Source organism: Patella vulgata, chromosome 3 (genome assembly GCF_932274485.2).
Source record: "Patella vulgata chromosome 3, xgPatVulg1.2, whole genome shotgun sequence".
NCBI lineage: Eukaryota > Metazoa > Mollusca > Gastropoda > Patellidae > Patella > Patella vulgata.
In genome coordinates, this window is record NC_065881.2 from 72,100,535 (window position 1) to 72,125,849 (window position 25,315).

A 25,315-nucleotide genomic window follows, 5' to 3' on the forward strand; every position below is an offset into this window, starting at 1 on the left:
GAAGGTTGAATTCGATTTTCGGGAAATTCGAAATGAAACTGCCCGACAAAAAGGTCGCTCTTTGTATGCAAATTGTGTATAAGTATGTAATTTAAAGGTTATGGACCCTCTAGAGGTCACAATTATTATCCGATTTGATGAAACTTTATCTTCATATTTAAAACATCTCAGTCCCTTTTGATATTTGCACATTTTAGACCATAACTTTCTGGATTATGGCCCCTGATTGTAAAAAAAAATCGTTTTTGTTTTTAGCTTGTACTCTATCCATATCTTGCAAAATGTGGGCGTATCCTGCCTGGCAACCGCTGGTCAATCATGAAATAGAATTTATTTACAATGAAACTCTATTCAGTCTGATCCGACTCTATGTGGCTGGGACACTTTTCTTTAATTTCCCTGTGTGTTACAAATATTAAGAGTATGTACCAAAAACGTATGATTCACAAATGTTGTCTTTCACTTTCATATCAATAATCGCTTTATTTTGTAAAGATAATCTCTATCGATTTTGACGTGGATTATAAATTATTTTTCACGCGATCCGGCGGAGAAGTAAGCATCCACATATTGACAATATACAATGCAAAAAGTGCAGCTGACATATCAAGACACTTGAACAAATTTTAAATCTGTCAACATTTCAGAAAATATTATCTGCGGTATCTTTGTCATCAAAATGGTACAAATATAGTGAATAGTGCTATACAAGCTTGCACCGACTAAATAATATACCAACTTTAAACGGTGTAAACCTTTATTTAAAGATTAAAGGCAGTCTCTGTGGTTCGCATCGGGTATTACAATAAAACCAAACGAATGTGCTGCAACAGCAATCCAATCTCCTTTCTGTTTACGTGGTAATAAAGGAGGTAACTTTTCATCGTTTACCAGAAATAACTCTTTACCATTTAGTTTAACTGTTCTGTTGAGATATAAAAATGAAATGTAATTTAAACTAAGAAAACGAGATCACATTCTAGACACATAAATGGGGTTGGGTGGTCTATAAGACAGCGCTTTAGATCAATGATGTTTCGAGTTGCAAACATGAGAGTGGCAAGGATTATGATTACTTTAATATATCAGTACCGAAATGACCTAGTTTGTGTTGTCTTAATGTCACCGTTTCACAAAAAATGACAAACCTACTTGGAAAGTAAACCGTCTTGAGATCCGGGTGTCAGCATATATAATTCTACCATTTTATCCGCCATAGAACCCAGTTTGAAATTCATATTTGTATCTCGAAGATTTAAAACCATTACCGTCACGCTTCCAGGGTTGTAGCCATAAGTACTGCAAAAAACAATGGGGTTTTAACAAAAGACATTAATTATTCCACCTATAAAATTCGGGTAAAATATACAAATCATCAATAAACTTCGGATATGTAGACAGTTGGATTTCCATTGAACATCATCAGGCATAATTAATGATCGGTTAATTTGTCTCACGCTAAATCTTTGATTTAGTTTATGGTATTTTTTAAGCAGGCGCTAAAACACGAGACAACAATCTTTGTTCTGGGAAAGGTAGGTCGGACAACTTCTTATTTGTGGAATTTTATAGCTAACCTAATTTTGTTTCAATTTTTCATATATTATGCTTACTTGGCTCTGTTGGTACACTGGACAAATACTCTAGAATATGGTGGTGGTGTTGGTGGAGATAGGACAACAGTACCCACTAACCTTTTGTATAAAACAGTTAACCAATAATCCTAAAAAGTAGTTTTAAATTATTTTAAATATGTGTATGTACCAGGAAGTTCTATTCATATGATTTATTTGAATAATTCCTTACGAGTGCTGCTGTTGAGATGCCTGAATCAGTCTACCCTTATTACTCTGGGAAAATGTCCCATCCCGTGTTTGACATTTCCATTGAAAATTAACCACAATAATTAATCTACAATCTATTGACCAATTAATATACTTTCGCCCATTTTAAACAGATTATGCTTGTGTTATTCCATGGCTTAAATAAATATTAACATACAGGCCTGGGTCTCCAATCTGTATCTAACAAAGTGTAAATACCACCAGCCAATTCCTGTCTAAATACACCTTTTACTCCCATTGTCGCCAACTTGCCCAATTTATCTAACCACCTTTAAAATATTTATTATGTTTTACAATAAAAAAAATATTAAATAAGATGGACCCTACTTAACTGATTTACCCACTATCTTGAATGTAAAGGGTTATGTCATACCAATGTCTTCACGGAATGCTTACCCATACAATTCTCAATGACCACAAAGTGATTGCCAGACATGTTCCTAATACTCGCAAAAGCCAATGAATGACGCCTATGTGTCTCGGGCGATCACTTTATGGCCATTGCGAACTGGTTGCAAATTGCATTCGTAAGCCTATTCCCCTCTGTGTGAGAGAAACATAATTGACAAAGCAGAAATATTGCCAAGAGATTTATGTGCATTTCGAAACACAAACGTTGTGTAGTCGTTCGCAAGGGCATTTTGAAAGCATTCGCAAGCACTGATACACATTTGTAAGGCCTCACTTTAGTCAGTATATCCCCAGACCAATCTTATCATTCAATGATATTCTTCACCGTTTAGGAGTAGCATTAGCTCGACAATTAAGTCGATTACACTTTATTTACTGTACCAAAGATAAACTCTTACATAATACTACGGTGCGGAAAAGGTCTTTGCATCTCTTCTGGACATAGCCACTTTAGCGGTAAATGTCCGATATTTTGACATAAACTATTATTAATATTGCTTAACGTTGCCGTTATCTCTTCATGACTACAGGAATTTAATCTTTCGAATATTACGCAACGTTAATAATAAACACTATAACAAATAAACACTATAACATAAAATGCAACACAGTTACAGTTTTAATTTAAAGCGACGTTTCGTAGATACGCAATATTAATTCTTAATTGATACTGAAGACTTCAATATGAATAAAGGAACTTACAGAAATCCTGCTACGTATCTATCAGATATACCTTTCGCCCCTCCGCCAGAAGCTGAAGATGTTTCTCCTAACCAGACAGGTTTCCCACCATTTCTGTGGCTTATATCTAAAGCCATCTGGCTGACAAACTTTACACTTTCAATGACGTGGATATTATAAAAATTTTCTACTTTTGCGGTGTCGCCATGTACATAATATCTGAATGAGAAATATTACAATGTCAACGAAGTTGAGGAAACAATGAGTACTGGCATGAACTGATCTCAGCCACCTTGGAGTTATGACATCCTGACACAAATCTACCCTTCAATTGAACTCCAAGCGAGTCTGTAATACTTTTAACCTTTGTGCGGATATAAGGGGTATTTCGGGACCCCACGACCATATCCTTGACATTTATGGGGAACTGGTTCATAATTGTCTAGCGAGAATTTTATACATTGACAGCTGCAAATAGAACGGGAGTGAGCAGTGGTATTATTTTCCATTTGACACGAAACCAAAAGTATTACATTATCGGACACAAGGGGTCTTGTGGACCACCCTCCCCCCTCCTTTAAACATTTTACTGTGGATATTGTGTTGATCATTCTAATAATCTAGATCTGAAAACAAATCTAAGCACTCTACCAACTCCGTCAAAAGACGATTCTATATGGAAATGATAATTAAGTTATTTGTATACTTTTGATTGTTTAAAAAAAATACCTTTTTTACTTTGATTGGTTATTCTTCAGTCTTTCTATGAAACACTAGTTTGATAGCATTTGAATAAAATTGTGCAAACAAAAAACTATGATGTTTGGAGTCTTAGATTAGCGACGAGGATCTATTAAAATGCGGAATAAAATTTGAATCAAAAGGCAATCTTTTCCGATAACTCAGACAGTGAACCTTGAAGGTTTTCATTATCTTCAGAGAAGACTTTGACCGACTGTGTTAAAGTAACTAAGTCTCTAACTCAATATCATCCAAAATCTTCAACATTGAAAACATAAATTATTTGTCAATTTAAATCAACATTGATGCTGTGATCTTACCGGAAAAAGATGGGCTTCTGATATCCAATATTTAAGACAAAATAAACATTTTACATAATGCGTTTCAGCCCCAGTTCTAGCAAGAGACTCGAGGAACGAGGCTAGACATATTGCACCAAACCAAACGGCGTATGTATACTGGAATAACCAGGCGCTAGAAATTTGCATTCGATTGAGACTGCTGGCTTATTTCGGGGAACATAACTGATTTGAAATTAGAGTAAAAACGGAAACCATTGAATGTATACTATTCAAAAAAGTAGGGGATATTTGATTTTTAAGTGTTATTAAAGTCACCTAATGAAACTGACGAAGAAACAAATGACAAAATGAAATGAAGTTCACATTCATCGATTTATTCCAAATGATCGTTAGACTAAGTAAGGCACAGACTGATCATTATAAGGGTAAAATGGTACCCGGGGTCAAACAGCAAAGTTACCACAGCATCACAACCAAGTCAGTAACGGGTAAATCCTCCTCTGTTTGCCAAACAAGCATTGATCCGACGTGGCATACTCCTAATGAGACGTCTAAGGTCATTTTGGTCCAGATTGTCCCATTCCTGTTGCAACGCAGCAGTAAGTTCTTGGACATTGGCAGGACGTTGTTGACGTTGACGTAACCTCTGTCCAAGCATGTCCCAGACATGCTCGATGGGGGAGAGGTCGGGACTCAGTGCTGGCCAAGGTAATGTGGTGATGTTCTGTTGTTGGAGGTAACCTGTAACGATCCTGGCCCTGTGACATCTTGCGTTGTCATCCTGGAAGATGAAACGGCGGCCATGACGTCGTGCGAACGGCACAACATGGACTGCCAAGATGTTGTCCCGGTAGTACTGGCCTGTAACACGCCCTGCAACAACATGTAAAGCCGTTCTTCCAGCAACAGTGATGCCTCCCCACACCATAACAGAACCACCCCCAAATCGATCATGTCTGATGACGTTAACGTCTTGGAAGCGCTCGTTTCGACGACGCCACACCCTCCTACGTCTGTCCAAAAAATCAACAGTGAACCTTGACTCGTCTGAAAACATCACATTGCTCCAGCGTCGATTATCCCAGTGTTGACGATCCCTACACCAACGACGTCTTGCCTGAATGTGATGATCTCTCAAACAAGGGATCACGCGAGGACGTTGGGCGCGAAGGTGACCCCTATGCAGTCGATTCCGAATCGTCTGGCCACTCACTCTCACACCAGTGTCTGTTTGAAGACGAGCGCTGATCTGATTTGCTGTGATGACACGATTTCTCAAGGCCAAGGTACGGATAAATCGATCCTGGGCTTGAGTTGTCGCCCTGAGCGTGGTCTGTCCTGTACAGATTGTGTATCACGGTATCTGGACCATAGCCTGCTTATGACAGACTGAGAAACATTCATCGTCCGCGCCACAACCGCCTGTGTTGTGCCGATCTGTAGCATGCCAAGGGCACGTAACCTTTCATTTTGGGTAAGCCGACGCATATCAAAATTTGTTTTCTGGTCACTAAAACAATTAAACTGATGTTTCCACCCTGGAATTCAATGCCACAATGACTGTAACATTCAAAGTCAGAGTCGTGCAAATCTTGGGTTGGACCCCCATGATGATCCCAAGCATCACCTGCATTCCATGCGGTAGCTATTGGTGCGTTTGGGCGTAACATGTAACTGGAAATGTTTCTTCTGTTAGGTTCTATAGTGACTTTTTTCGTAGTCATTTGCATATTTTAGTATTATGCCCCCAAAATCAAATATCCCCTACTTTTTTTGAATAGTATATATCAGTTTATATACATTCATATTACAGTATTATATGAGTTCCGACCCACTTGTGTCAATTTCTAGGTCCCAAATGTTAGCAATTTAGCTCCTTTAAGAGGACTGTACCCCAAAATACTTTACAATGGACCTCTTGGGCCATAAACACTTTCAAGTCTTGGAATGGTGAAGAAATAATGGAAATGTGAACGAAAAGAAAATTCTGAAAGATAATCTTGGACATAGATAACCAATTTAACTATGCCGATAAGTACGCCGTCTATTTCGGTGCTGAATGCTACAAACTGTACAATAAAATAATTTAATTGTCAAAAGCATAAATATTTATTTCTGTGATCTTTCTATTATTTCGATCATCAACCTATGATGACGTCATGACAGGCTCACATAGATATAACTTCTATATGCACTTCACGGGAAAACCTACCGCCAGTTGTATATCTGCTATATATAGCTCATTCCTATTACCTTGCGTAGGTTCACATTGTCCAGAAACGCGAATAAAAACATATTTCAGTGAACTACATTTACAAGACATCATCGATGGCATTGTTTAATATTGAAATTGATTTTCACAATTTATTATGGATACATATATGTATGTACTTACTGGTGATAGGTCATTACATCTAATGAATGGTAAGCTCCGGCTTTCATAATCCTTAGAAATATAAACGGGATAAGTATAATAATATGGATATCAACAAACTTTGTGTATGTAGCTCTTAAAATACCTATATCACATACCATTTTGTTTTAAGCATTCGTATGGCAAATCGCAGAGCGTTAAGGGTTAGTTTGATATTATGTATAGAGAATCTCTTACTCGTCTTTTTTATATCAAATATTATCAACACAATTCGATAGAGTAAACAAAAACCGAGGCTTTGCCGAGTAGGAGATTTTATTTATCACCCAACCCTTTCTTACGCGCACAAATAAATAAATATATAACTCTTTGGTATAGATTCAGTTTTACTAAACCCGATTACATTACGGGTGGTTGGATAGTCGAATAGTTAGCGCGTGCGCGTTGTATCATAAGGTCTGTCATTGAGTCAACTGGCGTTGTTTTGATTCCCTGCCCAGTCTCGTGGGTTTTCTCGAGGTCCTCCGGTTTCCTCCCACTGCTAATATCCCTACGCGCAAACGAATTATTGAAATAAAATTGAACCATCTTATAATATGTTAGTCCCGAAATGGCCTGATTTGTGTCGAGTGGACATTAAACCCCATTTCTTTCTCCCTGATTAAATTATTGCGTAGTGATCCATTGCAAGGTCGTATCTATTGACCCGGTGTGCCCGTGATTGAATAAACTAATTAGTGTCACTGTCAGTAATTGTTAATGGTAATTGAGAATTTTTCTCCAACAATATTACTGGATCCTAAGGAGATATCACACAAGCGATATCTACTGTAAAATGTGTTATTGGATGATAAAATATTGTACACCCGGTATACCACTTTGATGTGTTTCACCCATAGAACTTTCGATCATTTTCCTGTGTATGTTGTTAACTGCATTTCAAAACTTACGGTTCAAGTGCTTTGATAGCCCCAACATCTGGGCCTATAAGAAGGTATGGTTTCATGGCTGGTATGGAATCTAGAACCGTTTTTATTCTATCATAATCTCTGGATATCACATCAGGCGCTAAAGTTTCATTTCGCTTGTAATATTGACCTGGCTCTGAAACCATAAACACATAATACATGGTTCGTTACAATCATCGTTTAATGGACAGTAAATTTATTATGAATGGAATGGGGGTTTTCTATATCAACCCGGCTGATATTCACATCTGAACTAAATATCGTATTTACCAGAATATTACTTTTAATACAAACAGATATTTTAAATTTAATTTATTATTGTTGATCATTTAGTACCGGGTCTTCGTAGCTAAAGTTATCGTTATAGTAAGGTCAACTGGACCAATGGTGGGAACATGCCCCCCTCCAAAAACATTATGAAAAATATACGTGATTATATAAGGTCTTAAACATTATGAAAACCTGAAAAAATTACTGAATCTATGGTCCATTTCAGCACCCTAATTTCAAATGACCATATACCATAAAAGATTTTTACCTAGAAAGGTAAAATTTCGGATTTGTTAGTTTAAGACCTTATAGAATACCATATTTTTTTGACGGGGGTATGTTCCCAACATTCCGAAATTTGTTCCACTTGACATGGAATGACTCCTAAAAAAATTTCGAAGAGCCAGGGTGCCAACATGATATTTCTTGCTTTCGCGTATTGTGGTCACTCTTATCAGTTTGTACACATTTCTTGCTAACAACCAACAGGCCTGAATTTGTCAAACTTGATGCGACGGAACATCAAAATCTTTTAAATACTCTACAGATTAAAGAGGTTTTCTCCAAATTTCTTTAGATTGTACGGCTAGTTTACATCCTATAGGTAAGTCTTCGAGAATTTTTTTTTCAAACCAACTGGGATTGTTTGACTATCTGAACCCAAACGTACAGAGAAAAGTGGTAATATCCCTTCGTGAGAGAAAAGTGGTAATATCCCTTCGTGAATAATGAAGAGCCCTTCATGGAGGGAGGGATATGGAAATGGGGTCCGTCCTTCCCTATTTCGTTTCCGGAGCGTATCTCATAAAGTTTTTGGTGTACAATTTTGTTCCCTAATCATATCTCATATACTATTCAAGATATCTTTATGAAACTTGGTACACATCTCAATCTATTATATTAGTTGTACCATTTGCTAATTTGGAATTTCTCACATTTAATATTGTTTGTGTTTTATTTGACTTAGATTTTGCTGTGCAATTTTGTTTCCGGAGCTTATCTCCCAAACCGTTAAAGAGATCTTTATGAAACTTTGTACACGCATAAACCTATAACAGTATGTGTGTCGTTTGCACATAAGGAATTTCTTGGATTTATATTATTTGTGTTTTCATTTAAACAAATTTGACTTAGTGTTTGGTGTACAATTTTATTTCGTGGGGGGGGGGGGGGTGTATATCATAAAATGTTCAAGATATCTTCATGAAACTTTGTACAAACATCATCCTATTATAGAAGTTGTGGCTTTTGCTAATTTGGAATTTCTCGGATTTAATAACATTTGTGTTTTGACTTGGTTCTTTGTAGTTCTTGGTATATAATTATTATTCTATAGCATACATCAGAAACGCTATTGTTTTATTTTCTGAAATCCGTCCTTTCATCCCGATTTTGTTTGCGGCTTATATTTCATTATCTAATGTATAAGTATAAGCTTATTGTTTATCAGCAGCTGATTGAGGTAGACAAAGGTTGTTGTCGAAGTGTGATGATTAATCGGGTTATATTCCCGAAGCGGCATCCTTTCTCTAAGAAGTTGTCGTTTCAAAACAAGAATGGAATATAATTAAATCCATATTTAAGAAGAATATAATGATCTTGATATTAAAGATTCATTATGAAAAAACTAAATCTGTCTATTAATTGCAAGTCTTCATTTGGGCTTGAAATGTTAAATTAACTATTATTTAGAATGTTTTTACGTGACAAGTCTGTCATCACTTTAGGCCATAGGATGGCCGATATTCAAATGGCTTAGTACAGTTAAATGGCGTGATTTACAAATTTAACTACAAAATTGATAACCAAGACTTAGTCTCGATTGACAAGTACCGTTGTGACGATAATAAACCAGCTATACGCTACATCTTGTCAAAACTTCAAATACCCGCTCAGAATAGAGTAATTCGAATAAATGTATTAATATAATCATTATCTATATTTGAACTACTATAGGAAGAAAGACCTCTTTATCTAAATCACACAAAATGCATCCTTAAATGAAACTCATTTTATCACAGGTTTACTTTTAAAATCTTAAATTATAAACTGTAATATTTCAATACCCGTAACAACTAGGAAACTGATATTATAATATTTTGATATATGCAATTACATAAACAATACATAAAATATGAAACCTCCGCCATACAGGGTCGAAATTGGTTACTCAATTAGCTTTAGCTATAGATATGTCACATATATGTTTGTAAAATACAAATATTCGGTTAACTTTTGATAGATTTGCCACAGGTTTCTAAAATATAAGTACACGCATGTTGGCAATAAAAGTACACGAAATTTCCAAATCTAGGGAATAAGTTGAAGGAGGCAAGATTTAATAGTTTACCCTTAAGCACACTATCTTTTTTTCAGCACCTGTCTGCAAGGACCTTACATTTACATTTTCATCCTATTGTTCAAATGTTTATATTTTGCCGTGTATGATGATATACTATTGGAGTATTATAAACAAAATATACTTGTTACACTTGCCATTTCCCAGTTCCCAACCGGCAACATGGTATCCCTTTTCAATCGTGTACTGAAATAACTTTAGTGCGTTTGAAGGATCCCATCGTCCGTTCGTCCGGTGCTGTAGATTTACTCCAAAAATTAAACCCCATCCAGCCTCTTTAACTAGATTGTTTAAACCATCAAATGTTTCTTCTGTCACAGAAATCAATTAAATCGAAATATAAGGTAAACATAAACTATACATTGTTGAATTGGTCCGATCTGGGCATTTATTGTGGTTATATATAAGGAAAACCTCTACAGACGTTGATTTGCTTGCTAATTTTGGACTACCTTTTCCACAGTGCTCAGTCCGAAGTACAGCTTATTTGACCTTTAACAAACAGACTATGTTGTTGTCAGTCACTGCTTATAAAACAAAATGTCCACCTATATGTGAATGATTATTTTGATTATGCTTGTTTTCAGTGGAGACGACAGTTAAATTTTCAATTAATACAAACTGAAAAAAAAAAAAAAAAAATCTGCATCGACTAGATTTCTCCTTGAATCCATATGTATATACATCGTTATTAAACCACATTTCTTTTTATAACCCACTTTTATTCAAAATAATCACAAATAATACTGTGTTATACAAAGATAGTTATTCAACTTACTTTTAAATATACGGTTACCCGACTTCACTTCATCAAATAAAGTATAATCGACAGCAGTTCCGCTTACTCTTAGATAAGATGGCCCCAATGCCTTCGCTAAATTCTTCAATCTAACTGAACTAGAAAATAACCAAATATTATATTAAAGCAGTTAAACTTCTTGAAGTGGGTTAATATAGACCGTGGCATTTAGGGAAGTCGTTTTTCGCTCATCTTAATTTCGGTTCTCGCTTATAATGTCGACAGTGGAACACAAAATCATTTACATCGCTACTGTGTAACAAACATAGACCAACAAATCAAATAAAGTTCAATCGACACTTTTTCCATGCAAAATCTCAAATCAAATTAAATTAAATTGATATTTTGTCATCAACGAAAAATCTCAAGCAATAGTGAAAGAGTTTTATTATGTCTCACATTTTGAATTCCGTTTACTTCGAAACGTCAACTGATTTTTCAAACGATACACTGCGAAGACTATTGATCGGCCATGGAACGGTCGGGAAAGATAAACAGTGACAAATCACGTTAACGTCTTTGTATTCCCCCCTCCCCTCCCGCGTCGTTTCCAATTACAAATCACATAATATTTAGTTTTGGGATAACTCATCCAAATTATCTCTTTATGTAGCAAGATTGCTAAAATTTTTGCTCTTTGTTCTTTAGATTAGTTGCATTGTATTAATTAATATATTTGGCTCATTATTAGATTCACACATTGAAGTCATATTGTCTCGTATGCATTTTAATCAAAATGAGTGACAGATTGATACATAAAAAGAGTTATTATTTGCTAAACATTCAATTCTAGGTTGACAACAGATATCGCGTGTGGAATTTCTACTGCAAGTTTCCTCTATCCATATAAGGGTGGTTTTCGACGTCATTAGACTAATTAACCAATCTTTATAATTAATTGACCAATTAGATAATTGAAGGTCCAAAACCAAAAGCTACAAGACCATATAAGCATATTCCAGACAGCCGCTTGAATTTGAGTGAGAAGGAGAAGATGTAGCAATCTCTTCCAGCAGGTTGGCTGGATTGGGTTTGAGAGAATGACTTTATTGTAATCTACTATGCTTATATCTATGCATCCAGCTTGGAATAATAAATGTAAAAACGAACTGATGCATTGTTATTCCTGGTAAGACAAACGCCTTAACTACTGAGATAGAAAGAAGCAATTACAGAACGTGAAGAGGAAGCACAGAGAAGTGAAAATACTAACAATCACAAGGCTTATTAAGACATGTAGTATGACAAGAATGCATGGGTCATACGTAGGATGTGGCAACCGGTTTTGAGCTATGTCCGCGCTCCATGTCAGACAAAGACCCATTTTGCTACGTATTTGATTTGGTCGCCGTGATTAAGTTTCGACCTTAAGGGTAAGCAGCGACTTTGGAAGATAAGAAAACCCGTACAACCCAGCAACAGGAAAAATTCTGGTGGAAAAAGAAGAAATCTGGTGGAAGAAAAAAAATTTGTTTGGGTGGAAATTTTCGCAAAAATAGGTAAATACAATTTTTCTGAAAAATTAGACATGTAAAGTTGCTTAAACATACATTATACAAGAGCTAAATCTGCCTATTGCGGGTCTTTCTTTAGGCCTGAAATGTTATCGACATTAATTAACTTATCCAGACCATAATTATCTCTCGATGTCATCGCTAGCCTGCGATATTTACTGGATTAGGATCCGATCTGCTCCCCATCTCTCATTCATGATTAAATCAAGAAATGGATAATCAAGACTATGTATTTTATCGTACCGACTTTAGTAATGATGATCGAGGCTAGGCCCAAAATTCAGTCGCTAAATTCTCGGTTCAGAGTAGATCAATGTGACTGAAATGTTTAGCAAATTCCTTTTACATTATCGTGTTTTAACTATTATAGTGAGAACTGTCAGCTCTTTATCTAATCTCCCATAATGTATTTTTAACAGATCAAATAATATTAGTGTAAGATTAAAATCAGATTACAAATTAAATGTTTAAAATTCAACTGTATAGAGAATAAAATATAGCCATTATTAAGATTTTATACACAGGTTTATAAACAATATAATATCACTAGCTAGGTATGCATATTATCATGATCTATAGCAAGTATTGTTAAATTGGAATTTATAGGGGGTAGCTTAAAAACATATTTGTTTTAGTATAACTACGAAATAATGATAAGGAAACGGCATAAGGAATTTGTGATGTCTCCGGGTTCAGTGGAATGGCATAGACCAAAATAGGAGTATGCGTGGTCAACCCATAATCTGTATGGCTGGCTTTTTCTACTTAATTCGTTAATATATGTGTGTTTAGCTCAGTAGAGCTAATATAATATATTCCAAGATTCAAAATTATGGTAGTTTAACTTTTGAATAAAAGGTATATAGATTGCTAGCATTTGTGTTTTTGTGTCGTCCGTGTAGCTAAATAGAGCTAATATAATTTTGAGACCCTTCGTCCAAGTTTCAAAATTATGGTAATTTAACTTTTGAATAAAAGGTTTGGTAAGGTTATGTTAAGATCCCATGTATTAAATCTAGGGATATGGGTATAGTTTTTCCCGGAAATACTAAAATTAACGACTCTTTATTTACTATGCTTGTATCTTATGTATCTAGCTTGATATATAAAATGTAAAAACGAACTGGTAAGACAAACGTCTAAACTACAGAGACGGTAAGAAGCAATGACACAACGTGAAGAGAAAGCCAAGACGACAAGTGAAAATACGATCACAAGGCTAATTAAGATAGGTGGGTAGTAAGAAAAGAATACATGGATTATACGTAGGATGTGGCGACCAGTTTTGAGCTATGTCAGCTTTCCATGTTAGATAAAGACCCATGGTGCTACAATTAATTATTGGGGTATGAAACGACTCATACTGGGTAATGGTGTAACTTTACTTGTCTTTAATCTCTGTTATTTATTCTAATCTGTGTGTCCCAGATTAGGCCTTCTATATATCATTCTATATCAACTGAATTAAAATGAAATTGAGTTTAACATGATTGAAGACGACAAAATTACTAATGTTTATACTGGATTGGATGTAGGATTCACTAATAACAGACAGAAATGAAGAAACGTGTCAAAGAATATCAAGACAGTCAAAATAAAAGCAATATTACTAATATGTACCGGATTCGGTGTTACAATCGCTAATAACAGATAGAGAAATGAAGAAATGTGTCCAGCGAATTGAGTAAAAAACGACAGGTGAGATACCTTAGTAAAGAGTCTTGGTTTATAGTGCCCGTAGACTATATAAATTAACTTTAACAATTGTATTACATGTACTTACTTAAAATCATATTTATCACTGTTTTTGGTCATTTCGATCGTATCCAGAGTAAAACTACAGAACTGTGGGCTTACAGTCTGTATTCGTTTACTTCCCGAGAGCTCTATTATATATTCACCCGAGGTTAAGAACAAACGGGAGGCAAATAATAAAACCACAAAAATATGAGTATTCATTAAACTAAACATGTTAAACATTTCAGAACAACCAAATCTTCTGTTGATTTTCGTCATTATTATAGTACAACCATAGAATTTATATCTCTACTTCGAAAAAATAAAACTTAAAAACTTTGTGTATTGATAAGAGACTCCTTCTCTTATCATCAGTGTCATTTCTAAAACGATTTGAGAACTATTCTCTATATTGGTCAATGTGAAGGTCGAACGCTACCGATAACGTATTTATTTAATATGTAGTTAGGGGGTGAGCTTATTCTAAATCCACAGCAAACTTCATAATCTGGCACTGCATTATAATAAAAAGATTACATTGCTTCCTAAACATATTTCAGTTACAACCATATTCATTCGGCCATCCCAATTAAAACATGTTAATATTTTCCGTCAGAATGAAAATTCCTGGTGTATTCCTGGACATTCGAAGTGAATTCTGAGTGCATTCCAGATATTCGAGTTTACCTTAATTTCGTAAGCAAGGTCATATTTTCTCACTAAAATGTTAAGCTATATTGTTGAGGCGTTTACAGGGACTGACACGCGACCGTTTAGCAGTAAAAAGTTGCCCAGTAAAATTGACTGGGAAGCGATTAGATTTTCGACAAGGATTCAATAGCACAGTCCCTGAACGTAGAGGTCGAGTGTAATAAGACCGACGTTCAGAGCTGAACTGGTGTTCATTAGCCCTATTTCATTTCATTTGCATTTTGGGTCTCCCCTACTTAGTGTTTGTCACATTGTCTACATAAAATTAGATAAATTATTTTGCATGAAAGTTGATCTAATATTGGTAATTGTGTGCCAGATGTTTGGTAATGGAACTGGTCGGGTATGTTTATGATTTTGCATGTTTGACATCTGGAGTGGCCACAAGGTTTGGTTTTAACTGCTAATTGCTCATTGTTTGTTTCTTTGGCGGCAAGTTCAGCTAGAGTATTAGTTTTTATACGTCGGAGATAGCGTTTGGAGTATCCCCTTTCTCATAGTTTGCTGTCCTATGGAAACGGAGAATCTGAGATTTAATGATACCAGAGAACGTATTTTTGGGTGAAAGGAGCTTTTAAACAGCAATTAATGTTTATCGGTTCCTTTGAAAAATACTTTAGTTTCTAATTGGCCAGTGGTTTTGGTGTTGCTGTTCTTAAAAAACAGTGATGTCAAGAGGATTATTCAGCGCCCCCCCGCCATTCATATTAAATTATAACAGATAATAAAAATGCTTATTTTTATTCAAGTTTACTCCTGAGGATTATCAGCGTACACCCACCCCACCTAACTCAGTAGTAAAAGATGTAGCCCAGTCAATTCATATAAGATTATAACAGATAATAAAACATGGTTTCTTTATTCAGATTAACCCAATTCAACACTTTATTGTGACCCTTAAACTACTTTAGAGCTAGATTACTGTGCAAACACAAATATATCCTTGCAGGTGCCCCCTATGTGTCTGATTTATACAATTGCCATTATCTGTGTTATTAAAAAACATTTTTCAAAGTTTAGTCATGCAGCGAATGATTGTTCTTGTCTTCCTTTGGACTTTCTTTCATGATTGGGTATTTTCAGTCGATATCACCGTGAATGTGTCTTCATTAAAACCTGTACATACTATAGATTCAAGATTTGTCGGCGTTACCATAGATATACAGAGGGTAATTCATCATTTCAATCACAATGATATAACGTAAGTAAATATTTATTTTGTTTCTTTATTTAATGTTATTCGTGGCCCTCAAATCCCGGATTAGACAGAATTATGAAAACGGGCATACTACGGGAAATAAAAGAATCCCCAAAGAGACTTGCTTAATCTGCTTACTCTGTTACTTGCAGGTCAAAGAAGTTTATCAATCTAGCCAAAGGTTTATTACCATGTTATCTCAGAGTAGGTGGAACTGCCCAGAAATATTTAATTTTCGCCACACACGAAAATCAAACACTTACACGTAAATAAAGTTCTTATATAACATACATTTCATGATGGACGTATCCATGATTATCCTGGATAACCCATAGCCCGGATTTGAAAAAATTACCATTTCCGCTCCAATACCTACCAGTACAGCATCACGGATTAATAAATCAATGGCTTATATTCTTAATAATAACGGAGAGTCATCAATATTAGAGAAAGTAGTGTTCTATGCGAATAGCTTCGTGGTACACAAAGCTAAGGTAGAGTATTCAAACGTGGTATAAATAAGCAACGAAACTTTAATAATGATATTAGCTAGAATATCAACGTAGAACAAGGACGATCCTTACCAGATGATTCGTTCAAAATCGTTAGCTGCCCGTGGAATAGAACCTTCCGCATCCAATAACGCTTAATTAACAACAAACACAGGATTAACATAAAGGTACATGACTAATTGACCGATTGTTAAGACAAGAAATGAGTATGCTATAAAATTCCGGCACACATATCTAAAAACGTATTTAAATTCAAAATATCACTCGTATCGGCAACAGAATGATGTTAAAGAATATCCGGCCAAAATGAATTTTGTACCATTGTACAACGCGAATCTTAATTATAAGCAGATAAGTAATGGCCTTTTCGATATTTTCGTGTGATGTGATATAAGATACAAAATTAAATAATTTGTGTTCTTGATGATACTGATAATGAATCATTAACGATTATGTCTGCCCTGTGCTTTAAGGAGATGTATGGGCCAAATTGAATAACATGGTGAAGGATGTCGGTTGGGATCTTATCTTTGGCTTAAATCTAAATCTACGGAAAAACGGGAAATGGGACCCAACGGATGCCATACAACTATTTCAGTATACTATTGAGAAAGGGTATCACGTTGCTGGTTGGGAACTTGGGAATGGTAAGTATAATAATACATGTTGATAGGTGAAAAGATATACTGTCTTGTATTGAAGACACCATTTTGAAACTCATTATATGTAAGCCCAAAGCAGCCGTTCGTGTCACATGACCTTGTAACTTACATTATTGCAGTCATGCTTTGAAAGAGGACGTCTATGAATAAAGCTTTTAATTTCATTGAATGTATAAATATGAAACCAAACACATGCGCCGTATCCCTTTCTTTAGACCTTATTATATACTATTCAAAAAAAGTAGGGTATATATGATTTTGGGGCATAATACTAAAATATGCAAATGACTACGAAAAAAGTCACTATAGAACCTAACAGAAGAAACATTTCCAGTTACATGTGACGCCCAAACGCACCAATAGCTACCGCATGGAATGCAGGTGATGCTTGGGATCATCATTGGGGTCCAACCCAAGATTTGCACGACTCTGACTTTGAATGTTACAGTCATTGTGGCATTGAATTCCAGGGTGGAAACATCAGTTTAATTGTTTTAGTGACCAGAAAACAAATTTTGATATGCGTCGGCTTACCCAAAATGAAAGGTTACGTGCCCTTGGCATGCTACAGATCGGCACAACACAGGCGGTTGTGGCGCGGACGATGAATGTTTCTCAGTCTGTCATAAGCAGGCTATGGTCCAGATACCGTGATACACAATCTGTACAGGACAGACCACGCTCAGGGCGACAACTCAAGCCCAGGATCGATTTATCCGTACCTTGGCCTTGAGAAATCGTGTCATCACAGCAAATCAGATCAGCGCTCGTCTTCAAACAGACACTGGTGTGAGAGTGAGTGGCCAGACGATTCGGAATCGACTGCATAGGGGTCACCTTCGCGCCCGACGTCCTCGCGTGATTCCTTGTTTGAGAGATCATCACATTCAGGCAAGACGTCGTTGGTGTAGGGATCGTCAACACTGGGATAATCGACGCTGGAGCAATGTGATGTTTTCAGATGAGTCAAGGTTCACTGTTGATTTTTTGGACAGACGTAGGAGGGTGTGGCGTCGTCGAAACGAGCGCTTCCAAGAAGTTAACGTCATCAGACATGATCGATTTGGGGGTGGTTCTGTTATGGTGTGGGGAGGCATCACTGTTGCTAGAAGAACGGCTTTACATGTTGTTGCAGGGCGTGTTACAGGCCAGTACTACCGGGACAACAGCTTGGCAGTCCATGTTGTGCCGTTCGCACGACGTCATGACCTCCGTTTCATCTTCCAGGATGACAACGCAAGATGTCACAGGGCCAGGATCGTTACAGGTTACCTCCAACAACAGAACATCACCACATTACCTTGGCCAGCACTGAGTCCCGACCTCTCCCCCAACGAGCATGTCTGGGACAAGCTTGGACAGAGGTTACGTCAACGTCAACAACGTCCTGCCAATGTCCAAGAACTTGCTGCTGCGTTGCAACAGGAATGGGACAATCTGGACCAAAATGACCTTAGACGTCTCATTAGGAGTATGCCACGTCGGATCAATGCTTGTTTGGCAAACAGAGGAGGATTTACCCGTTACTGACTTGGTTGTGATGCTGTGGTAACTTTGCTGTTTGACCCCGGGTATCATTTTACCCTTATAATGATCAGTCTGTGCCTTACTTAGTCTAACGATCATTTGGAATAAATCGATGAATGTGAACTTCATTTCATTTTGTCATTTGTTTCTTCGTCAGTTTCATTAGGTGACTTTAATAACACTTAAAAATCAAATATCCCCTACTTTTTTGAATAGTATAGAATGAGTGAATGTACATGGAAAAAATGAAACGAAAAGAAAATAGGATTTTTAATTGAACTTAAAATATGCAATGTATATATTTTTTCTAATTTCAGAACCAGACTCTCATCACAGTATTATCTCAAATCTCTCCATGGCTTCAATAGCTTCGGATTTTGATATTCTGAAAACAATTTTAGATTCTATACCAGGAATAAAACCCTATATTTTAGTAGGCGGTGACTTTACCAATCGTAAAAATATAGATGGGTAGGAAATGTATATCAATAATTTTAAGTAATGGGGCTGATCAGTTATAACTAGCATGCCCCATGTCTGCATCCACTTTACTCACATGTATATGTATTAGTTTTCTTTTCCTAAACTACCTTCTATTAGGACGTTCTCCCTTGTCAGTGATGCAGGACGGAGGGGCTGACAAGGAAAGCTGTCTAGTCGTTCAGATGGGACGAAAAACCGAGGTCTCGTGTACACATTGGCGTGCACGTAAAAGATCCCTTGGCAGTTGGAATTCGATATAAGAGTAGGCCGTAGTGCCGCTATCCGGGCAAAATTTCCCTCATAGCACACTGTATGGCGTATGCCCGTCTTCATTAGCCCAGGTTAGGAGCAGAACAGTAGGACGTTAAACTCCATTTCATTTCATTTCATTTCTATTAGGACGATTGGCTGCCAGGAAGTATTTTGTGTTTATTAGACAATCGTGTGCCTAATTGACCATGAACAATCGCATACCATTATCGACAATCTGATTTAGTCAAGACGATTACGTGTTCATATAGGTGTTAATGTCGTACAACAAACGTATAAAGTGATTTTAATCTATTCTTCTATGTAAAAACTCACAAAGTATGCCAGGATAGACTGCGGTCAGTCGTGTTTTATCTCACTTTCTATTCTATCTCCGATAGAGTGTGCCAGGAATTACGTCTCCGGTGTTAATGAAGTTTTCTCTTTGAGGCCGCTCTTTACTGGTATGATTCTCAGTTAGGTAGATACTCAATTGCCAAGTAATATCAGGTGCACCTTGGGTTCAGACTTGTTTTGCATAAAGCATATCATACAGTTCGCCAGTCCGATTTCACATTGATTTCTTTTTTACTATTACGGTTTTCATTGAAGCCTAATGTTAGTCAATCTAGTTTGTTAAAATCATTCTAGCCGAAACTGCTGTTCACCGGTTGGATGCAGCTCAGGTCGGGGCAATTGCAGATAACCTGTAAGAAAAATATAACGTCATACTTGGATTTTGCTGATGATTATAACACTTTCTTCATGATTATTGCCTGTTACACACTGCATTTTTTAAATTCAGTTTTCTTAAAGGCGGTGCCGGCCATACTGTAGATGCCGTTACATTCCACCAGTAAGTTATTACATATCGGTCTTCATTTTAATCCTAACGTGCCTGATAAATGTAGATTAAACGTGGTGTTTTCTTGATACCGTTTTATAGATGACGCATTTTATGATTAGCCTTTTATTCCATCTATGTAGATGTATTAATCTCCTAATAGTTACTTTTGAAGATTATGCTATTCTAATCCAACTCAATGCTTTTTTGTAGCTACTATATGAACGGAAAAACTGCTCAACTAGATGATTTCTACAGCTTAGATAAACTTGGTACTTACGAAGGCAATGTAGAATCGGCAGTTGCAACATCTAAGAACTATGGGAATAAGCCCATTTGGTTAGGAGAAACATCTTCCGGTTATGGTGGAGGAACGCCAAATTTGGCTGACCGATATGTTGCCGGTTTCATGTACGTTCGTTATATAATTCTCACGATTCACTTAAAACATACATTATGCAAGAGCTAAATCTGCCAATTGCCGGTCTTTCTTTAGGCCTGAAATGTTATTTAAATTATTAATTAGACATTAATTAACTTATCCAGACCATAACCAACTCTCGATGGCATCGTTAGCCTGTGATATTTACTGGGTTAGGATACGATCTGCTGCTCGACGCTAATTCATGATGAAAAGCGTTTTATGGAATAGGAACTTTAAAGTGCTTTAGATAATCATCGAATCTGGGGGCTCTAAACCACCGTGATAAAGAACCAAATCACCCTGTGAAATTTTATATAAACTTTTGGGTTTTCTTTCACCTTACAGGACGACGCAATAAACAAATACATAAAAGGAATGCGCTCCACATTAGGGTTTTAAAATAAACTAGAGATCGGTGTGCATTTAAATGGGATATTCGAAGCGGTTTAGAATACTAAAAAATATGTGGGTATGAGAATACCAGTATTACAATTTCCTCTTTCAAAGAAGCCCAAGTATATGCGTAAGATACAAAATTAAAGTTTTGGTTTTGGTCTGACTACAAGCAATAAGTGCTTCGTTAGGCACTCGTTAACGAAAGATACATGACAGGAATTTCGTTTTAAAAGAAATATGCAATGTCTAGGTACACCTATATAGAACGCGGTGACGAGAAATCGTTGAACAACATGAATGCAGTTTTTAAGTATCTACGTAAAATACGAAAATAAAGTTTTGGTTTTGTACTAAATACAACCATTAAGTGCTTCGTCAGGCACGCGTTAACAAAAGATACATGGCTGGAATTTCGTTTTAAAAGAAATGTGCAATGTCTAGGTACACCTATATAGAACGCGGAGACGAGCAATTGTTGAACAACATGAATGCAGTTTTTACGGTTTTTTTCATTTAGGTGGTTAGATAAACTTGGAGTATCAGCATCTAGAGGAATAAAGGGCGTTTTCAGACAAACGCTTTTTGGCGGCAGCTACGCCATGGTATCAGACAGCAACAACCCAAACCCTGTGAGTTCATGGATTAATCTATGGTTGATATTTATTTAATGGGGTGGGGTGGTGGCTAACAATGATATTTGTGATACCTTCATTCCATCTGTATCAAGAATCACTCATTAGTCAGGAACTGGAGTCCAAGGGATTGATCTCTGTGGTACAATTGAGCTTTGCCGATAGGCTTTAAACCTCAGCTGGAAAATAAAAGGGGTAGTAGTTAGTTTAGATAAGTTATGGATTACACTTTGGTTGACATTCATTTAATGGGGGGTGTGGAGTAGCAAGGAATGTGTCTAGTCGTTCGGATTGAATTAAAAACCTAATAGAATATACCACTATATATAATAATACTCATAGTAATAATTTATTCTGATATAGCGCATTAGAATATTCAAATAATATTTCAACGCGTTTTACATTGTAGTGCGTAAAAGTTGAAATAAATTGCTCAACATTTAAAGATTGATGGTAATACTCTTTAAATAGATACGATTCAACGATGATTTAAAGGACTCGTATTTTTCAATATTTCCCATTGCAACAATTAATTCAATCCAAGCATTCGGTGCGCTGTACATAAGTGCTGTGTCCCATAAGTTTTGTTGGACTTCATATAGAGAGTTTAGTCTGACAGATTTTGATGTTGTTAAGTGTTTCGGTGTTTGGTTGCAAAGGAGTTCGTTTAAATTCACAGGAGCAAAATGATCAAAAATAATTTAAACATCCTTGTACAATGGAAAGCCAGCGTAGTTCGCGAAGAACAGGGCTGATGTCTTCACGGAGATGTGTTCGGGTCACAGGCCGTGCTGCAGAATTTTGAATTCTTTGTAGTTTTATCTAATTTAGAGGTCACGTACACATGGACCAATTTCCGTATAATTGATTGATTCCACGATAAATAAAGGTTTTTGTTTTACTTAACAGGATTATTGGTTGACAGTTTTATATAAAAGATTGGTTGGTAGCCCAGTGTTAACACCACCGATTGCAAACAGTCGTAATATCAGAATGTACGCTCATTGTACTAATAGAAACAGGTAATTGTTTTGTTTTCGTTACATGATATATTTTGTGGGATGAATAATACTTGTTAGAAACACAGAATATAATTTAATCGTCTTATATTTTTAGTTAAATAGTGAAATAATTCCTTGTTTTGCACAGTTGAGATAAAAATCAGAAATAAAGCTCAGTTGATATTGCTGTGCCATTTAATTACAAAACTGTCTGTCTTCTATGTGTAATGACTATCCATCTGGTAATGAGTGTACAGTTGAACTCTAAATCTTGTTTCTTTTTTAGTGATTATAACTACCCAGCTGGCAGTGTTACTGTTTATATGTTAAATGTTGGAAACACATCAGTAACAGTTAACCTGGGACACAACCATCATATAGATCTGTATATCTTAACACCTGGATCTAAAGGAGGACTCGCATCACAGTATGGATATTTTTATTTCCTTATTATAGCCAGTCCGAATACAAAAACAACACTTATTATGAATTGATATGGTGTTCCTTTTTCGAGTTGATGCTATTGCTTTCGGATTCCTAAGCGTTATATTAAAATGCATGTCCATTTTCATTAATTTCAAATTCTCTACCTCTCTGATGCACCTGGCCGGATGCCTAAACGTTATATTAAAATACATGCCCATTTTCATTAATTTCAAATTCTTTACCAGTCTGGTGGTCTTGGGCTGCCTTTTTGTTTGAAAATCCAGTATTTCTGCACGGAAGCAATGAAAGTAACTAATTAATCTAGGTACGGACATAAGGTCTGTTATTGAGTCAACTGGCTTGGTTTCGATTTCCCGGTTGTACGTGGCAAGGAGTAGGGTAGCCTGTCCAACCTCGTGGTTTTTTTTTTCGTGTCCTCCGGTTTCCACCCACTGCTAAAGATCCCTACGCGCAAGCGAATTATTGAAATAAAATTGAACCATGCTTTATTAGTTTGTGTCGAGTGGACGTTAAACCCCACCTCTCTCTCTCTTGTATAGTGTGTTTATTGTCTACACATATTACGTGTGTTTTTCAGGACTGTGAAATTAAATGAAAAGGAATTGTTTCTTGACCAAGATGACCAGTTACCTCCACTACCCGGATATAAAAAATTGGGTGACGTAACCCTTGAAGGACATAGGTTTGGATTTGTTGTTCTACCTTCAGCCCAAGCCTCGGCTTGCAAATAAACGTGACTTTTAATAAAAATGGGCATTATTTATTTTAAATGTTTTTGACATTTCATTAATTTGGATTGATATTCTTTAAAGAGAAAGTGGAATGGATGTTTGCAATATAACACATCGACCATGTCATTCAGGTGGTTCATTTATTGGAAAAGTGGTGAGCAAGGGCATTACTGTTCCGGGCTTAGAATCACATCTACCCGACTAGAGTCGCCAATGGATCATGTTGTTATCACGAATTATGTAAGTGGTGTGTGAAGAGTCCACAGGGCCCCGGGGGTGACTAGCGTGAAATTAAATGCCCACTGCTCTTGATAGACATATTGATGTTTTACAGTGGACACCTATCTTTGGACCGGATTCGCATAGGTATAGACCTGCGCCCAATTGTGCGTTATATTGCTGTTTAAGGTTTTACAGTGGACACAAATCTTTGGACCGGGTTCGGATAGTTAGATCGGCCTAGGGCACAAAACCGCGTCACACCACTGTTTCGGTTTTGACAGTGGACGCGTATCTTTCAACCGGATTCGCATAGGTATCGACATGCGCCGTATATTTCGACCGGATTGCATAGTTGTTTCAGTTTTGACCTTGGACATATCTTTGGATTCGCAGTTAGATCGGCCTTCCTTACACAATTGAGTTGCATTGCTGTATTAGTTTTAACAGTGGACAAGTGTACCTTTGGACCGGATACACATAGTTAGATCAACCCACCGCCCAATTATTTTGGAATTCTATAAGGATTCTGAAAGAAAATAAGATTTCAAGCTTGTTTCGTTTATCTTTACATTATACAGTAATTTGAAGATACATTATTTAAGAGGTAAATTTGCCCATTACGGTTCTTTGTTTAGGCCTTAAATGTTATAATTAGACATTTATTATGGATTTTGTATTGACCAGCTTGATTCAGTTGGCAGACATTTCATGCAGAAACTCTTCAAATATTTATGGTACTTAGAACCACATCATAAGAAATGTAATGATAGAGGACTCTCGTTGCCAAGAGAAGATGAAAAACTTCCAGGTTACTACAACCTAGAGGGTACAAATTAGATCCGATACTTGAAATATAACTTTATATCACAACGATCTTGGTTCCTTTTGATATTCTGCATACCGGATCGTAACTTCCTGAATTATGGTCCTTGATTATATGAAAAATCACGTTTTTAGCTTGTGGTCCCTCTAGAGGTAACAATATTTATCCAATTTTAAAAAAAAAGTTTGAATATATCACCGTTATATCCTAATGATGGCTAAATTCGATTTTTGTCAAAATCGGACCAAAATGGCCGCCCCTCGTACGCTAATTGTGTAAACTTATAATTATAAACTTTATTCATCTACGTCAATATCATCCTCTCCTGCAGCTGTCTCCTCTTCTCTTCCTTTCGTTTTTTTCTACCCCCATTCCTATCTCCAGCCTCATTCAACCAGGGGTATTTTTACAACATTTTTTAAATTGTTCCCATCGCATCCTTGTAGTGGAGTT

General features: G+C 36.4%; 1 protein-coding gene across 1 annotated transcript; it reads right to left on the reverse strand.

The window, feature by feature from the left end:
- Positions 1–739: 739 nt before the first annotated feature.
- Positions 740–11,459, reverse strand: LOC126814751 (heparanase-like). Its single transcript, XM_056099315.1, has 10 exons — positions 11,449–11,459; positions 10,729–10,847; positions 10,106–10,261; positions 7,304–7,457; positions 6,375–6,425; positions 2,958–3,155; positions 2,002–2,113; positions 1,614–1,723; positions 1,153–1,299; positions 740–925 (listed from the first exon to the last, which is right to left on the reverse strand). Exons 1-10 carry the CDS (start codon positions 11,457–11,459, stop codon positions 769–771), a joined length of 1,215 nt encoding a protein of 404 aa, XP_055955290.1. The 3' UTR covers positions 740–768.
- Between the last annotated feature and the right edge of the window lie 13,856 nt (positions 11,460–25,315).

Excerpts from the sequence above, each read along its gene's own strand:
- LOC126814751 (XM_056099315.1), bottom strand. Across the intron at positions 3,156-6,374 it reads GATGTAATGACCTATCACCA|ATATTATGTACATGGCGACA; the intron begins GTAAGTACATAC and ends TTTCTCATTCAG. Across the intron at positions 926-1,152 it reads CAAGACGGTTTACTTTCCAA|AACAGTTAAACTAAATGGTA; the intron begins GTAGGTTTGTCA and ends ATATCTCAACAG.